This window comes from Acinonyx jubatus, chromosome D4, assembly GCF_027475565.1.
Source record: "Acinonyx jubatus isolate Ajub_Pintada_27869175 chromosome D4, VMU_Ajub_asm_v1.0, whole genome shotgun sequence".
Classification (NCBI taxonomy): Eukaryota; Metazoa; Chordata; class Mammalia; order Carnivora; family Felidae; genus Acinonyx; species Acinonyx jubatus.
Window position 1 is genome coordinate 169415 of NC_069391.1, and position 18261 is coordinate 187675.

General features: G+C 51.5%; 1 protein-coding gene across 9 annotated transcripts in view; it reads right to left on the bottom strand.

The window, feature by feature from the left end:
- Positions 1-18261, bottom strand: part of CACNA1B (calcium voltage-gated channel subunit alpha1 B) — a 189793-nt gene that overhangs the window by 124819 nt on the left and 46713 nt on the right. For 7 of the 9 annotated variants that reach the window (XM_053204274.1, XM_027051021.2, XM_053204276.1 and 4 more), the window contains 5 exons: positions 14229-14332; positions 11083-11198; positions 10345-10401; positions 9178-9270; positions 938-1147 (listed from right to left, as the gene is read on the bottom strand). In XM_053204274.1, coding sequence (XP_053060249.1) covers positions 938-1147; positions 9178-9270; positions 10345-10401; positions 11083-11198; positions 14229-14332 — 580 coding nt within the window. The remainder of the gene's footprint in view (positions 1-937; positions 1148-9177; positions 9271-10344; positions 10402-11082; positions 11199-14228; positions 14333-18261) is intronic. The other 2 variants (XM_027051022.2, XM_053204275.1) reach the window with 1 other exon arrangement.

Sequence of the window (18261 nt, forward strand, 5' to 3'; positions counted from 1 at the left end):
AAGAGGGGAATGTGGCTGCTGCACCAGGGGCCAGGAGGGATCCAGGAGGGTTCTTCTCTGGGAAAAAGATGGTCTTGCCACCCCACCTCAGGGTGGCTTCAGGCATACAGGGCTCCCGTGGCAAGAGCAAGGCCCTTGTGGAAGCCCCAAACAGGCCCTGTGTCCAGATCAGCCCCAGATACCAGGCAGGGTGGGGGCCAGGGAACAAGAAGGTGGGGGCTCTAACCGGAAGGCAGAAACCACTGGAGAGTCTTCATCTTTAGGGCCCGTGAGAGGTGAGACGACAGACCGAGACTAGGCTCCCCGTGGCCTGCAGAGCCCTAGGGTATGAGGGGTTGGTCCTGGAAGGTCAGCCCTGGTCCCTGGAGAGGGGCAAAGGGCCTCAACCACCCCAGCCACCTTCCTCCTTTACTCCTTGGAACAGTAGCCAGGGCCAGGTAGTCATGACTCAGACTCACGGTCTGTCCGTAGGCCCACAGGTAAGTCAGCCTTGGTCACAGACACACTCAGAGGCAAAAAGCAAAAAGCAAAATGAAAACAGCCAAAAGGGCCCTAGAAGCCTGGACTCTCTCCTCAGGAGTCCAAGGAGCGAGCTGCAGCCTCACGCCAGATTGGAATGAGGGGCCAAGTGCCCTGTTCCATGGGTCTGAAGCCCTCCCAAGGGAGGACACAGGGCCATCCACCCATCACACCGACCTCCCCCCAGGGTGCCCTGGACCCTCACCATTGCCCACCACACTGACAGAGGAGCTAGGCCTCCTGGAACCTGGGATGGGGAGCTCAGGCCCCAGCAGATGCCCTTGGGGGCACTTTGGTCTGTGCAGGGGTCCTACCCAGGGCATTCCAAGGCAAAAGGCTGTGAACCGGGATTTCCAGGCTGCAGACCAGAGGTGGTTCGGGAAGAGGTGAGGGGGAGGCCCAGGCTGCAGCTACGTACACAGCGCCGTGGTGAGCCGCTGCGGCTGGTTGTAGTGAACCATGGCCACGCACAGCGTATTCAGGGCCACCACACACAGCACCACCCAGTAGAAGCTCTGTGCCTTCACCATGCGGCGGATGAAGAACCGGAACATCTTCTCCTTCCTACGGAAGTATGACGAACTCTCTGTCTTCCCACTCTTGAGGCTGGCGCGGGCGAAGGGGGATCCTGGGGGAACAAGGAGCTCACTGAGGACACACAGAGACCACCAGACCCCCAGACACGCTCTCCTTCCATGGATGTGTGCCCCACGGACGCAGCCTCGAGGACACGCTTCCCCTCCCATCTCAAACTTGTATCTCCCACAGGAAAACATCTTCAAGGACACCTGCCCCAGCCCAGACCTAGCCAGAGGCCCCGGTTCTGATCACAGACACCATGGGTCAGACCCGGTGTGCTACCGACATTGAGCTAATTACCCCTGCGCCGCACCCGCCTGCACCAGGTCCGGACCCCACCCCCATTTCACAGATGGGGGAACCGAGAGCCTTGGTGGTCTCCATGGTTACCAGGCTCCAGATGGCCCCCAGCACCCCTCAGCCACCTTCCAGCAGCACAGCCCCAATGCCCCCAGGCCATCCCAACCCCTCCGGGGGCCTCACGGAGCCATGCAGCATCTGGCCCTCCCTCCTGCTTCAACTCAGGGACCAACAACCACCGGTTACCTATTTTTAAGTACCCTGGAACACAGTCAAGCTCCTTGGTTTGTATCTGGTCCATGGCTGCTGTTCTGGTACAGAGGCAGAGTGAGTGTGTATGGCCCACAAAGCCCAACAAACTCTCCGGAACATTTGCACACAAAGCTGTCATGGCTTTCCCCCATTTCCACACACACACCACCTCTGCTGTGCCGTGACCTAAGCATGAAATGCTTCCCACTGCTGGTCTCTTTCCACAGTTGGCTGCTTCTCGGCTCCACGTCTGGACTTTGATGTCACCTCCACAGAACACCCTTCTCTGGGCACCCCATCTGAAATCAGCTCCCCAACAATAATCACAACCGCGTACCAGCTGCCCCAGTATTGGCTTGTTGACCTGTTCTGCACCCAGCTCCCAGACCAGGCTGCAATCGCTGCGAGGACAGGCCCACAGGCTTTCACCTCAAAGCCCATGCACCCCTTGATGAGCAAGTGAGCAGTCTTCGTGGGCGCTTAGAGGCTGTGAGTGTGCATGTGTGCAGGGTCTGGCTGTGTCTCTGCAGTGCATTAGGTTCTCTTAGTTTTTGCAATAAGGGCCTGGGCACGTGTGAGCCTCCGATTGTTCAAAACCAGTCAGCTTGGGCATGGAGTCCCCGGGGAAGGGTATGGAGCGTGTGTTTGTCATGTGATGTTCTATATATTTGCGCATGTGTGTGTGCACACCCAGACCCTCAGCAGCACACTAACAGCATTATTAGGCTAGTGTTTTCTTGGATTCACTCAAATGAAGACAGGCCCCGAGGCCTCTGGAGACTTGTCTACAAACTGAGCGGTGGCATCAGGATGGGAGATGCTGTCACACGCAGCCCCAGACTCAGATGGAAGGGTCCACAGGCCAGGACCCATCAGCCAGCCTTTCAAGAAACCTCACAGGGCCCTTGTGGCAAATTCTTGGCACTCCGGATGCCACACCCCACCCAGACCATTGAAGGCCACTGCTCTATCACAGCCTCCTGGATAAGCCAGGACACAGCCTCCCAGTCCATTTCCAGACACTACACACCAGCCATTGCCAATTAGTCACAGACAGCTCATTCAACAAAACCTCTTGGCCAGCCTCACTGAGGGCTGCAAAGTGCCAAGGCCACAACCAGACACACCCGCTCCTTCCTCAAAAGCAGCAACAGGGCACGGAGGGAGGAAGCCAAGAGTAGTACAGACATGGAGAGACCTACACACAGGCAGAGCCACGCACAGAACTGTCCAGAGACCCACACAGGCAGATTCCCCCACCACTTCTTGAGTCGTTTAGAAGCAAAGTCACACACACACACACACACTGCACAGCACGCATCAACACCCTGAGCATCTCATTCTTGAAGACACTCCTATGAACACACACAGGGCAACTCTAGGAAGGAGGGTAATGGGGACGCGTGACTTGTGTGAACTGCTCTGTGCACACACATGTGGCCAGTGAGACGAGCAGCAAGTTCTCCAGGGGAGGGGCCATGGCCCCCACCTCCTGGCTCACTGGACCATGCCCAGCAAGAACCAATGAGCCCTTAACCATGCAAAAGCTTCATAGGAATGCTTCCTTGTCATAACTCCTGGCCCCCCTCATCCTGCACCTGTGCCCACATGCAGACAACCACATACATCTTCACTCATCAAAGGAATACCCACAAAGCGGTTTCCACAGCCACATGTGCACAAAACCACAGATCCCCAGTTGGCTCTTGAAGCCCACCCATCCCTCCTCTAACACACAGTCCAAGGGACAGGGCAGGGAGCAGAAGCCCTAGCACTCTGGACATGAGGGACTGCCTTTCAGTTCCTAGGGAACCCTGGCAGCACCCAGGACAGAGACCAGCCAGCCTCTCATTTGGTCAGGGAACAGGGACAACCAGGCCACCACTATAAAGGGCATGCTGTGCCTCAGGGAATTCTGGGCCCTGGGTCTCTGAAGACAAGGGCACAGGCCCCGGAAGACAGTATTCTCAGCAAGAAGCTACCACCGTGTGCTCAGGTCAGCTCTGGACAGTGACTCCAGCCCAGGTCTTTGGTAAAAGCAGGGGTCTGCAGTGAGCACGGACACATGCCAAATCCAGAATCATAGCTCTGGGAGGGGAAAAGCATGAGAGACGAGGCTGCTTCTCTTCAGCACTCTGCATTTCCACGTTTAGCTTCATCAACACATATTCTTTATAACCAAAAGGCTTATTTCAAGGAACAAGAATCCGATCTCGTCAAGCTAGGGGAAATCGAGAATTAAATTAACCTGCAAATGACGTCACAGTTAAGCACTCGTGTGAACAATGCGTGACCACATACAATGTCTGCATTTCTTCCCATCATGCCCCAAAGGGAGTTCACTGTTAATAAAAAGTCTACGCCAGCCCTGCCTAACAGCCATTCCTTCCACAAACATGTACAGAGTCTTCGCGCCAGGCCCTGAGTGGCAGAGAGAAGACAGAACGACTAAGCTCTGTTCTCGCCCTTGGTGAGCCCACCAGAGGCCAGTGAAGGGACACAGGAGAAACAGCTTTGCTGTTGCATTCACCAGCATGGACGGGGTAATGAAGGTGAGGTTCAACAACAAGCCATGAAAACACAAACCCCCATCACCCCTGCCCTAGGCACAGGGCCTTATACACGCCACACAGCCTGGAGAGTCCTCACTCGAAAATAGGAAATGGGGGGGGGGGGGGCGCCTGGATGGCTCAGTCGGTTAAGCGGCCGACTTCGGCTCAGGTCATGATCTCGCGGTCCGTGAGTTCGAGCCCCGCGTCGGGCTCTGTGCTGACAGCTCAGAGCCTGGAGCCTGTTTCAGATTCTGTGTCTCCCTCTCTCTGACCCTCCCCTGTTCATGCTCTGTCTCTCTCTGTCTCAAAAAAATAAATAAACGTTAAAAAAAAAATTTAAAAAAAAAAAAAAGAAAATAGGAAACAGGGAACCTGGACCTCGCAGGCCATGTAGGAGTCAGGGCAACGACACGGGGCCTGGCACCTGGGCTCAGTCAACAGCAGCAGTGACAGCGGATGGAGGGGTGACAAGCCCAGCACGTAAGACACAGCCATCCTCAGCACACAGGGAAGGACAAAGGGGGTGCTGGGCACCAGGAGACCCATGGCTTCTTCCACCCTGTGAAGCCCCACGCCCAAACCTGCTGAGGCCTGAGGCCTGAGGCACGTGATCCTTCGGCCCTGCAAGACACCCAGGAGGAGAAATCGGGAGAATCCCAAGGACTTGTGTGCGGCACCAAACCAATCACAATAAAAGTAAAAGAGAGAAACTTCTTGGAGAAAAAATAAAATCCCCTTCAGCAGATGAAAGGAAAGGAGGTTCACTCTTAAAGCCCAGACGAGTAGCGTGGAGGGTGCAGCACAAGTGGGTTTTAACCGAGGGGAGAAACCTCGAGGGGCAGAGCACGGACGACGGGGAGTCGGGACACAAAACGAGCACGGCGAGGAGACGAAGTCATTGCACACATGGAAAGAAGAAGCCTCGGTGAAGGAAGGCCTGAGCCCACAGGCGGAAAAGTCCACCAGGCCTGGTGCTGGGCAGAGAAGGAACTTCTGACCCAGGACGAGAGTTCCCGCCCCCTGAGGCTACATCTGCACAGGGAAAGAAGGGGACAGGGCGATACCACAGAGCAGCAGGAGGAGCCATTAAACAGGCCTCCCTCACAAGGTCCCCCCCACACACATGCCTCGGGGAAGCAGGCCAAGCACAGGACAGAGAGGAAGCAGAGACAGGTCTATGGGGTAATGGCTGGAGGACGGCTGAAAGCAAACCCACCTCTGGGAATGTGCTAAGCAGCTGGGGTGACCACGGGACTAATGACAGCCTAGGGCTACAAACACCAAAGTTCTCTAAACCAGGAGTTGGCAGGGAGAAGAGGGAAACACCGCAGAGGTCACATCTTCTTGACCTTCGGGGCCAATAGGGGCAGAGAGATGGCAAATACAGCAATTTCCTCACGGAAATGATGCATCTCAGTGGTAAGGATGGTAAAAATAAATAAATAAGTAAAAATAAAAAACAGGCTAAAATAGTAAAGAAGCATGGTTCTAATTATGAGAGCAGGGGAGGGGAGACGGCTGTTTGTGGGTTAGAAAAGTGAGAAATTTGTGGGGAGCGAAGCAGATTCCCAGACACCTTTTGAGAGTGAAGAAAAGAAACCACGATGGAAAAGCCCATAAAAGGAGGCCATCACAGCAAAGCCGTATGCAGGGGCGGGGCACAGCCTTCAGTGCCTTTGCGGGTAAAGAAGAAAGGAAAAAGAAACAGTTACACAGTTTCAGAAATTAGGAAAGCAATACTATGTAAATCAAAATACTATACAAAGATAATAAAAATACAAAAGAAAGTAACGACATTTAAAACAAAAAGAAAATAGAAGAAAAGAAATCTAAACCGGGGTTATTTTAAATGATCATTAATACATATTCACCCCACACAATCCAAATTAATAAAACAGAAGGCAAAGATAAACGTTCCAACAACCAGAAAAAGCAGAAGCAGAGTCAGCAGGATGTAAGCCGGCTTCAAGGGCCTAAACACCCTCATAGCGACTGTGCGACATCTCCCGCCTGACCACCTGACCGCCAGACCCCCACATACAGGTGCTACCTGACACCCCCACTGGCCCTCCAGCTGCTCCCCAGACTCTGGGAGTCCGCCCCCAGTGCCCCTCCTTGAGTCACATGGCCGCCCCAAGTCCTCTGACGCCCACATCCAGCTGGCCGGCAAATCCTGTGTGTTTGTCTTCAGAATGTATCCAGAATCTGGCCACTGCACACCTCCACGGCAGCCACTGCCGGTTGGATCCCTACAGTGGCCTCTAAATGGGCCCGCATTTGGCCCTCCTGCACTTGAGGATCTCTTGCGCCCCAACTGGAGCAGGACAGCGACTCTGCTCTGCAAACCCACCAGCAGCCACAGTCCTTGCTGGGCCCCGCCCTCTGCGACCCTAACCCTAACCCTGTGGCACTGCTCCCCCAAAACCCACAGCGCTCCACTCCAGCCACACTGGCCTCCCAGACAGTCCCCACAAGTGCCACGCTCCTTCTGGCCTCAGGATCCTCTCACGTGTTGCCTGGATGTTCCCTTCCATGGGCCTGACTTCCTCACTTCCTTCAGCTTTTACTCAAAAGCGACCTTTCCAGGGAGGCCTTCTGTGGCCTTTCTCTTTAAAACTCCAAAACCCCCGAACCCTCCAAGCCCCCGCCCTTCTCGATTTTTTCCTTTTCCAGAGGTGGCACTGACATGCTGTGTGCTCTTCCTATTCTACTGCCCGTGGTCTGATGCCACAGCCGGGCTAGAAAAAGCAGAAGATGAAGGGGCTTCATCATTTTGTTCAGTGCTATAGCCCCGGAGCCGTGAGCAGTTACTTGCACGTCAGGGGCACTTGATAAATATCTGCTGAGTGAATGAACAAAGGGCTGAATACAGGAGAGATGAAAAGAACTGTAAGAGAAACTACAGGCAACTCTATAGAAACGAGTTTGAAACGCTGAGAAAATGTAAGATTTCCTCGTAAGGCATAATTTATAAAACTGGTCCTAGTTCTTTTTATTTCTTTACTAGATGGGTTCACAGTTTTATCTTTACCCTTGAAGAACGGGTACTTTAGGTGTTGCTTAAATTATTTTAAACTGTAGACTTTAAAAAATCAGAATAAAAACTCTAAGTAAAATAGGAATAAAGGGGACTATTTAAATACAACATTCATGTGATAAATTTGTAAAAACTGTAACAAAACTCAGACCCACAACACACATCAGTCTCTTATTAACTAGCAAACACAAACCACCCAACGGAAAAATGGACGGGTATATGAAGACTCACCAAAACCCAAATTCAAATCAGAAGCAAACATTTTTAAAAAGGAGCTCAAAATCGTTAGTAATGAGTGAAATGAGAACGACAGCTCCAAGGAAACATCATCAACTTGGCGTCAAGGTAAAGTCGAAAGTAGCTACGGCATGTAACTGGGGGGGGGCACGTCTAGCAGGCGACGCGGTGCCCAGCTCCCAGAAATCTGCCTGCAGGGACAGAAGCACTGGAAAGGAAGGACGGTTGCTTATAGGGTTCTGTTCGGTGGCGCTGCTCATGATGAAGATAAAACAACCTAAAAATAAATGAATGGCCGTCAACGGAGAGCCCCTGAACAATTAGAGTGAATCCATACTGTGCAACACTATGCAGCCACTGACAAGACAGCATTAGAACTACACTGCAGAGGGGAGTGGTCTCCAGAGGGTATAGAAAAATTTGTATGAAAGCCTATCTGTAACATGAATAGATCCCAAAACTCTACATGTGTGTATGTGTGCATGTCTACATGCATGTGTGTGTGATACAAATGTGTATTATATCTGATATGTGTGGAGAAACAGGGATAAATCCCAAGCTACTGACATGGGTTTACTGGGCTGTGTGGGGAAAAAAAGACAGACAAGATAGATGATAGACACACAGATACCTAGATTGATTGAATTATAGATAGATGATTGACAGATGATAGATTGATAGATACACAGATTACTGACAGATGATAGATAGATACTTAGATGACAGACACATTGATTGATGGATGGTTAGATAGAGACACACAGAGACAGACTGACTGACAGATAAATACACAAGTAACTTTCATCAAAGAGTTGTCTCATAGTCTGGAGCCTGCTTCTGATTCTGTGTCTCCCTTTTTCTGTTCCTCCCCTGCTCACACTCTGTCTGCATGTCTCTCTAAGATAAATGCACATTTAAATTTAAAAAAAAAAAAAAGAGTTGTGTCATAAATGCAAATAAATGCAACCACATAATGAGAAGCAGACCTCGGACTCGGGCCTGCTCACAGACAGCTGGAGACCAAGTCCGCCTGCAACCCCTTGACTTGGTGCCTCAGTGAGAAGCTCACTGCCATGCAGGCCTGTCTCCAACCACCAAGGTGGAGGCCCTTGGCTCAGCCCTCTTCTGCTGCAGAATGCACAGTAACAGGGCATTTGGTGGGAAAAGGCCTGGGCACTTCTGGTACCAGACTGAGGAAGGGAACTAAAACAGCTGTGTGATAAAGCAACCAGAATCTCTCTTCTACCATTTGAGAAGAAGGGGATGAAGCCAGAGGCCCCAGGAGCGTGGAAGACAGACAGGGGCTGGGAAGAGAGACAGCCAGAACCTTTCGGTCGCTACGGTCAGTAACACACACGTAGCCCTTCAGCTACGGGGTGCGGCCCGAGGCTCTGTGTCCACGTTGGGGGTGGTAGAGCCGAGAGCAGCCGGGGCTACACCGATGGGAAAGGGCAGGAAGCACTGGGCAAACACACCGCTCACTCCACTGCCTGCACCAGGGGAAAAAATGCTGAGCACACAGCAGAGGGTAGAGGGCACTGTACCTCCTGCCATCAGGGTGGACACAGGAGTGTGAGCGGTAGGGAAGGAAGGGAAGGAGGGTGGCCCCAGAGGGCTGGGGGGCCCAGGGGACAGGCCGGAAGCTAGGGGAATTCCTGTACCCACTCACAGGACAGGCCAAGAGGAACCAAAGAGACTCACCAACAGCACAGAGGTCTGCAAACCGGTCCTCCCCCTCCTCGGCATGGATCAGATCATTCCGGCTCTTCTTGGTGGCTGCTCTCTTCAACACTGCTTTAAACAAGGGGAGGGGGAGGGGACTGCCTCAGGGCGGGGGTGCATCTCAGCGGAGCCTGCGACCATCTTCCTGGGGATCTCCTATCCTGGCCCCTGTGGGCCCCTCTCAGTCTTCAGAGCACAGGGGACAAGGAATCGTGAGGGGAGTGCCACTTCCCCTTTTCTCCGCGATGATGTCAGTGGGGAAGGCCTGGCTACCAGGGAGACCAGGAGACGTCTGTAAGGACAAGGCCAGGACTGTGGCCCACTGCCAAGCAGCCCGCTCTGGGGCCAGAGAGATCAGTCAGGTCTGCAGAGGGGCCAGCACAGACATGCGCAGAGCCCCAGATGTGGGTCCAGCTGAGGCCGCAGGGGACACAGCCAAGCTCTCTGGCCCTCTCCTCAGCAGTGGGTGTGAAAACAGCACGACTGTCCTGCCACTGGGACTGCGCTAGTAGCCAGGCCAGTAACCATGGCCACTCTGGCCCTCATCCCCGCCCTAGCGGCCCCAGGCTGTGCTAAGAGGCTTTCCGTGGCAATCTGGGAGCCACATCAGACTGAGCTCTAGACACAGATACAACTTGGTTTAAACCTGAACTTTAAAAGCTTCTAGAAGCAGCACAGTCCAATAGAACTTTCTGTAATGATGGAAATGATCTACATCTGTGCTGACCAGTACAGTAGCCTCTAGCCCCATATGTCTATTGAACGCTTGAGATGTGGTGGGTGAGCCTGAGGAACAGGACTTTCACTTTTACTTCACTGCAGTGGACTTACGCATGAGCTTACACAGTCACATGTAAAGCGTCGTGTTGGAGAACACAGCTCTCGGGTCCATACCGTGAGCACAGACTCCTCTGAGCCCCCGGGTGATACCTCGGCAGGTGTGCTATCTAAGCCCACCGCCAGCTACCTCCACTCGGGTCCACGGCACGCAACTGCCCGGCAGCATGCGGCGACCTCCAGAACGGGTCTGCCCAGGACCCCGCGGAAGGTGGCGGCCGTGCAGCTGCCGGCAGAACAACGCAGACGGCACCACACATGCAAGCATGCGCACGCGGCTCGCGGGCAGTGCTAACAGTGGTCACCTACCATCCAGAGGGGACTTCTCCTCCGCATTCTTGTCCTCCTCGGCCAGCATGACTTCCTCTGCAAGTGAGACACAGCCTCAGCTGGGAGCCTCCCTGCCCCGCCCCCCCTGCCCAGGGCTCAGTCCCCAGGAACACAGCAGAGTAAAGATGCGCCTCTGCTGCTGGACCCGCCTTCTCACCCTGATGACTCCAGAAGGCCGTGGGGCTCACGGCCGAGCTTTTCCTACTGAGACAGACACCCTTTATGTGTCCCCCACACGGTGCCCCACGAGGGGGGCCTGGCCTGTTCACATCACCCTCCCTTGAGGGCAGCCACCCCACTAGGTGAGTTCCTGGCCGAAGAGGCGCTTCCGGAGGCACAGCAGGCGCCCCATATGCAGGAAAGAATGCTGGCCTGGGGTGGGGGCGGGGGAGGGAGGGAGGCAGTCAGAAACCCCAGGCTTGACAAAGCCCAGAGCCAGGGCGCAGAACACACTCAGGTCAAGGGAAGGGTGCTTGAGTCTGACAGGCAGAAACTAGCTCTAGGCTAGGCCATGCCAGAAGCCTCCATTAAAAAGGCCAGTGTCTCCAGGGCCATATGGCTGCCCTGTGTCAGGACCCCGGGCCAGCTGGAGAATCCACTTCCAATGCCTCAGCTCTCCTCAGCTCTCCAGGCTGGTCTCGTCCGGCCCAGGACTGGGGCTCCAGCGGCACTGACAGAGGACAGGCCAGGAGCAAGGCAGCAGCCCCTGATTCTCACCAGCCTTGAAGATCCATTCCAGGTACCCATTGAGCTCCCGCTCAATCTGCTGCTGCCGGCGGAGCTTCAGGAAGGCCCGGCGGTTCTCGACCCTCTCACGCTCCTTGGCAAACTCTCTGCATTGTGCAGGGTCCACAAAAGTAAGCAGATCAGGTGAGTGTGAGCACATTCGCCCACCCCATGGGTGTGCAGACGCAGAGGCAAAGGGAACCAGGAAGAGGCTGGGACATGACATGCAGGTCACAGGCCGCCCTCCCAGGGAGCCTCACCACCACGGCCTCTTCCAACCTGAGCCCTCAGAGGGCCCAGGTGAACCCTCCTTCCTCAGACTCCTCCAGCACACAGGGACAGCACCGCAGTCCCTAGAGGGGGCTCCAGAGGGCAGGGACAATGCCACACCCCCTGCCCAGAGCAGGCCAAAGCACACCCCTCCCTCTGAGTGCCAGGCCCTGTCACCTGCCATCCTACGAAGAGCTTCTGGGCAAGAATTGCCCAAGAGGACTTACACTTTGTTTTTTCTGTTGGTTCAGACCCAGAGCCCTTACTAGGAGGGGATGGACAGACAGGAACAGGGCAAGAAGGGACCGGATAGGGCAAGCCAGAGACAAAAGGAAAACATTCTACAGCCCATGCAAGCCACCTCGGACAAACCTCTGAGGTCTGAGATGACCAGGAGAGAGATTTCTGCTCTCCTTACCCCTCAGCAGCCCAGCCCCAGGCTCCCAGCCAAGCTTGCAGCCTCACACTGCCAGAAGGAAGCCATTCACACACAGGCACACAGGCACCCAGCGTACAGCCTTGCAAGCCTCTCAGCTCAGGCCTGGGGCAGGATCCAGGTCCCCAAAGGGCAGGCGGGCACAGCCCCACAGCAAAATAGCAATGTCTAGTCTCAGGTGAGTAGTTGTTCCTCCTCCAAGAGAAGCAGCTTGGTGCAGTGAACCTGGCAGGCCTGACTCCTGGCACATAGCCACAGCAGGAGAGAGAGCTCAGCTCTGGCCAGCACTGACCCAAACTCATGGCCAGTGTCCACCAGGGCCTGAGCTCTGGCCATCCTGGAAATGAGAGGAGCCAGCTCCTGCCTGGACCTCCCATCCCTCCCAAACCCTGAATTCGCAGGAATATAGGACTCCTCTCCTCCTCCTCTCCTCTCCCTTGGCCACGATGAAGGTAGGAGGGCCTGGGGTGCAAGGGTGGGGCAGTAACAACACTGCTTGAGTCAGTGTCAGAGCCACCAGTGAAAACTTGCTGCAGCAATCTAGGCCCAGCACACAGCAGCCACTTCTCAGATGGTAGCCAGCAGTAGGGCCTGCCTTCCTCAGGCATCAGTTCTAACTGCTAAGAAAAGCCACAAGAGGATTCACTGATCCTGCTCCTCTGGGAAGAAGAACGCGAGGCTGGTTGGCTCCAAGCCGGCTAATCCAGCAGCACTTGCCCAGACGTGGACTGGGCCCTGCAGGGCAAGCTTTCCCCAGGCCAGGCTGTACCAGTGGCATCTAACCACTGCTTCCATGGGCCCCACATGCTGTGCACTGACTGCTGGCTTTAGGGGCCCTGCCATCTCCAAGAAGAACCTGAAAGAGAACCCTGGGGTCCCTCTGCTTAGCCTGGATGACTGAGAGAGGACTCAGCTGAGACTAATAAGGAAAACCATCTCATATCATCCCATTCCCAGAGGCCAGGATGCTCACAGTGGGGAGAAGGGCCACACAGTCACAAAGTTCATGGCCCTGCTCAGTGAGAGGCCACACAGACCCAATCCCTGAATTCTTCCTGCACGTTCTCCAGGGTAAGCTGCACAAAAAGCCAGACTGAGCAGGCTGCTCTCCCAACTCACCATGAACCCACTCATGTTCCTACCAGCCCCCACTGTGCACTGTCCTCAGCACAGAGCCCACGCTCCACACAAGCCTGCCGTCTGCCAGCTCAGCACCCTCTCCCCTCCACACCTTCTGGTTCCAGCTTTGAGCATCCCTGCACCCCTCTGTACCTCTGGGCCTCCACCCCAGCTCTTTTCTGCCTGGGAGACCTTCCTCCCTCCTTCATGGAGTTCATTCCTGGTCCCCCTTTGGGTCTCATTGGAAATGCCCCTTCCCTAGGTGGCTTCTCTGAGCTCTGGGCCTCCCCTGGCTTCCCCACCAACCCCGTCGAGCTCCGACCATGCAATCCCCTCACTAGACTAGAAGTTCTACATCCATTCCCCGTGCTGTGGGCTTGCCTGTCCTATGCAAGTGCTTGAAAAGACATGCTAGTGACATATCCCTCAGGATAGGACCGAGGCCAAGGACACATTCCAGAGCCAGAGCACGCAGGCCTTGGCCCCTAACCACTGCCCTCTCAATGGCTGTTCCTTTCCCGGCCAGTAAGATAGCTGCCTCTTGGGTCCACCAGCCTCTCCCCTGGCCTCCCTCAGGAACCCTGGGCCTGAGCAGGAACCTTCAGGGTGGGCAGGGAGGAGTTGTTCTCGAGTCTTATAGGAGATATGACACCAAGGTAGGGGCAGAGAGCAGGCCAGGCCTTCCCAACACAGGTTCCTCAGCCTGGTAGAAGGACAGGAGCCTTAAACACCAGCCCCATCTGTGCCCCTAAGCACAAAGCATTTCTGTAGCCATTGGTCCATACCACAGGAGGGTACCGTGTGCCACATCTCACTGCAATGTGGAGTCAGGAAGCACTTTTCTTCAGGAAGGACTCCTAGCCCCACCCTCCCTTGCTCTCTACTGGAGGAGTTCAGCACAGAAAGGTGTCTGGAGAGGAGGAGCAAGCCAGGGGTCAAGGCTATGCTGGAGAGCCTGGTGACCACTCTAGCCAGGATACAGGGCTGCTCCATCACTCTCCACTCCCAGAAACCCCACCACAGACCCAGCTGAGATGCAGCAGCAGCCCCTCCCCCATCATCAGAGCCAGGTGAAGGCCAAGGGTGGGACAGACGTAAGGAGGCCAGGGCCAGATGACGGTCAAGGCAGAGGTCAGGATGGCAGCACAAAGGAAAGGCTGGCCAGAGCTCAGTATGCTGGGAGTGACCACCACAGAGGGTGGCCATGAGGCCTTTCCCATGTCACACAGGCCCATATCTGACCCCACCATCTGTCCCCTTAGCCTGAGAACACGGAGGGGCAGGTGGCACCCAAGCCCATGTGGCCTCTTACCCTGAGAGCACACCCAACACCAGGTTGAGCATGAAGAAGGAGCCGATGATGATGAGAGGGATGAAGTAGAGCCAGTTCCAGGTGTTGCCGGCTGCATCATTTGTCTGGAAGCAAGGGGGAGATGAGGAGAAACAGGTGGACAAGACACATAGCCCTGGCTACAGAAGTGCCCCTGACCCTACCTCGAACACCTGGCATGGCCTAGGCAGGGAGAGTTCAGGTGGTGGGAGGTCCAGACAGGGGGAGTCCGGGAAGGACCCACATCAGACTTGCCTGCCTTTGCCCCACAGAGCTTTCACGGGAACTGCAGTTCTCAAAAGACCAAGGACACTTAGCACTACTGATCACTGCCCAGCAATGCCGAAAAGCCAAGGAGTAGTTCCAGGGAGCCCAAGGGTCCCAGGATACCTTGAAGGCTGCATGCCAGCCTCTGCTTGGACAACTCCCTTATTCTTCCCAGGCTGCTGGACATACCAGTCAGCTCCAAAGACATTTCTCCTGAATGGAGCCCACGGGCCCTAGGCTCAAGTCTGATCTTCTGTCTGTAGCAGCTTTCGCAGCAGCTCAGAGGCAGTGAGCCACATGCCACATTTCCCCCTGATCAAGTCCACAAGTCCCCAGGGAACAGTCCTTACCATGTGCCTGGTTTAAGCCACAAGCCAGCACTCAGGCATAATCTAAAAACTGAATGCAAAGAAGGACATCTCTCCTAGACCTTTTGACTTTTATAGCCTTGGTCTCATAACACAGTACCAAAAGTGTCCAGTTTTCAACTGAAACTCATTTGCCATGCCAAGAACCAGGGAAAGCACAAACTGTATGGAAAAAAAGATCGATAGATTTTCAATAGATGCTGTGATGGTTAATTTTATGTGTCAACCTTGACTGGGCCATGGGGTCCCTAGATATTCAGTCAAACATTATTCCGGGTGTTTCTGTAAATGTGTTTGGGAGGAGATTAACATTTTAATTGATAGAGTAAAGCAGATTGCCTTCCATAATGTGGTGGACCTCATCCAATCAGTTGAAGGTCTGAAGAGAACAAAAAGACCAACCCTCCTCCAAGTAAAAGGGAATTCTCTAGTAGACTGCCTTCAGACTTCATCTGCACCATTGGCTCTACTGGGTTTCCACCTGCTGGGTTTCAGACTGGAATTGTACCACCATCTCTCCTGGGTCTTGAACCTGCCAGCTCAAACTGCAGATTTGGACTTGCCAGCCTTCATAATCACAAGAGCCAATTCCCAATTAAAAATTAATCAATCTTTCTCTCTTCACATATATCTGTATACACACATACATACACATCCTACTGGTTCTATATTTCTGGAGAACTCTGACTGATACAGATTGCCAACACTAAGATGACAGAGACAATAAAAGTACCTGACAAATATTTTAAAGCAGCTATTATAAAAATACTTCAGAGAACAATCATGGGCACACTCGAAACACACTCAAAAACAGAAAGTCTCAACAAAAAAATAGTGTCAGCAAACAAGTAGAAGATATAAAGAAAAACCAAATGGAAAACTTAGAACTGAAAACAACAATAATCAAAATTAAAATATAAATGGAAGGCATAACAACAGAATAGAGCAGACAGGGGAAAGAATAAGTGAAGAGTAAAAAAGAGAAACAGAAGTTACCCAGTCTGATAAACAGAAAGAAACCAGACTTCAAAAACAAACAAGAAGGGGCACCTGGGTGGCTCAGTCGGTTGGGCATCCGACTTCGGCTCAGGTCATAATCTCACGGTTCTTGAGTTCAAGCCCCGCATCAGGCTATGTGCTAATATCTCAGAGCCCAGAGCCTGATTTGGATTCTGTGTCTCCCTCTCTCCCTGCCCCTCCTCCACTCACTCTGTCTCTCTCTCTCTCTCAAAAATAAATAAACATTAAAAAAAAATAAAAGAAAAAAAAACAGAACAGAGCCTAAAGAACCTGTGGGACTGTAACAACAGACCTAATGTTCATGTCATCAGAGGAGCAAAATACAGGAGTGTCCAGTACGCTGGTAGTGACCACCATGCATTCACTGAGGCTGAAAAGTGTTCAAAAAAATAACACCTGAAAACTTCTTAAATTTGTCAAGAGACATAAACCTACAGATTCAAGAAGCTAAACAAACACCAAATAAGATAAATTCGGGCCACCTGGATGGTTCAGTTGGTTTCAGCTCAGGTGGTGGTCCCAGGGTCATGGGACCGAGCCCTGTGACAGGCTCCATGCTGAGTGTGGAGCCTGCTTAAGATTCTCTCTCCCTCTCCCTCTGCCCCTCCCCTGCTGTGTGTGTGCATGCACACACACACTCTCTCTCTCTCTCTCACTCTGTCTCTGTCTCTGAAATAAAAAATAAATATAAAAAATAAAATAAGATAAACCCAAAGAAATCCACAACATGACATATCATAGTCAAATTTAAGAAAACTAAAGACAATCAAAAGAGAAATGACACCTTACTTATAGGTGGAAAACAATTCTAAATAGTCCTTGTGTCAAAGAAGAAGTCTCAAGGGAAATATAAAAATACACTGAACTGAATGAAAATAAAAATACAATGTGTCAAATTTGAAGGGCACAGCTAATGCAGTGCCAAGAGGGAAATTTGTATCACTAAATAAAATACATACATTATGAAAGAGTAATCAAATCAATAACCAAATCAATCAAATCAATAATCTAAACTTCCACCTCAAGTTGCTAGAAAAAAAAAAAAAGAGCAACATAAACCCAAAGGAAACGTAAGCAAGTAAATAATAATGATAAGAGCATAAATCAACAAAATTGAAAATAAAAAATATAGAAAAAAGTTAATTTTTTAACTTGGTTCTTTGAAAAAAAATCAGTTGCATTGACATACCTCTAACAATACTGACCAAGAAAAAAGGACAGAAGACACGTTATCAATTTTATGAATGAAACAGGGGATATCACTACAGACCCAGCAAACATTAAAAGGTTAATGAAGGAATACCACAAACAACTCTACATACATTCACTAACAAGGATGAAATGGACCAAGTTCTCAAAAAACACAAACTACCACAACTCATCCAATATAAAATAGTTAAATTTAATAGAGCTATAATTATTAAGGAAAGTGAAATTGTAATTTTAAAAATTTCCCCCTAAAAAGGATAGATATATTGATCAATGGAATAAAATTGATGATCTAGAAATAAACCCTTACATTTATCATCAATTGATTTTTTAACAATGGTACCAAGAAATTCAATGGGGGAAAGAACAGTCTTTTCAACAACTGGATATCCACATGCAAAGAATGATGCTGAGTCCCTGCCTCACATCACATACAAAAAGTAAAATGTGTCACAGACCTAAATATGAGAACAAAAATTAGAAAACTCTTAAAAGAAAATATAGGAATAAACCTTCACGACTTTGAATTTGGTAATGAATTCTCAGCTATAACACCAAAAGCACAATGATGAAAATAAAAATAGAAAAATTGGACTTCATCAAAATAAAAATTGTTGGTACTTCAAATGACACCATCCAGAAAGTGAAAAGACAATGCGCAAAATGTAAGAAATATTTACAAATCATATATCTGATAAGGGTCTAGCATCCATAATAGATACAGAAAAATTACTGGCCAATAATAAAATGACAAATTAACCAATTTTAAAATGGGAAAATGATCTGAATACACATTTCTCCAAAGAAGACATATAAATGGTGTAATAAGCACATAAAAGATGCTCAATATCGTAAGTCATTAGGGAAATGCAAATCAAAGCCAAAATGAAATACCACTTCCTTTCATGGTTGTTTGATTAAATTTTAAATTAAATTTTAACAAAAAACAATAGGTGTTGTTGAGGATGTGGAGAAAAAGGAACACTCATGCACTGTTAGCGGGAATGCAAACTGGTGCAGCCACTCTGGAAAACAGTATGTTTTCTCAAAAAGTTAAAAATAGAACTACCCTGGGGCGCCTGGGTGGCTTAGTCAGTTAAGCGTCCAACTTTGGCTCAGGTCACGACTCATGGCTCATGAGTTCGAGCCCC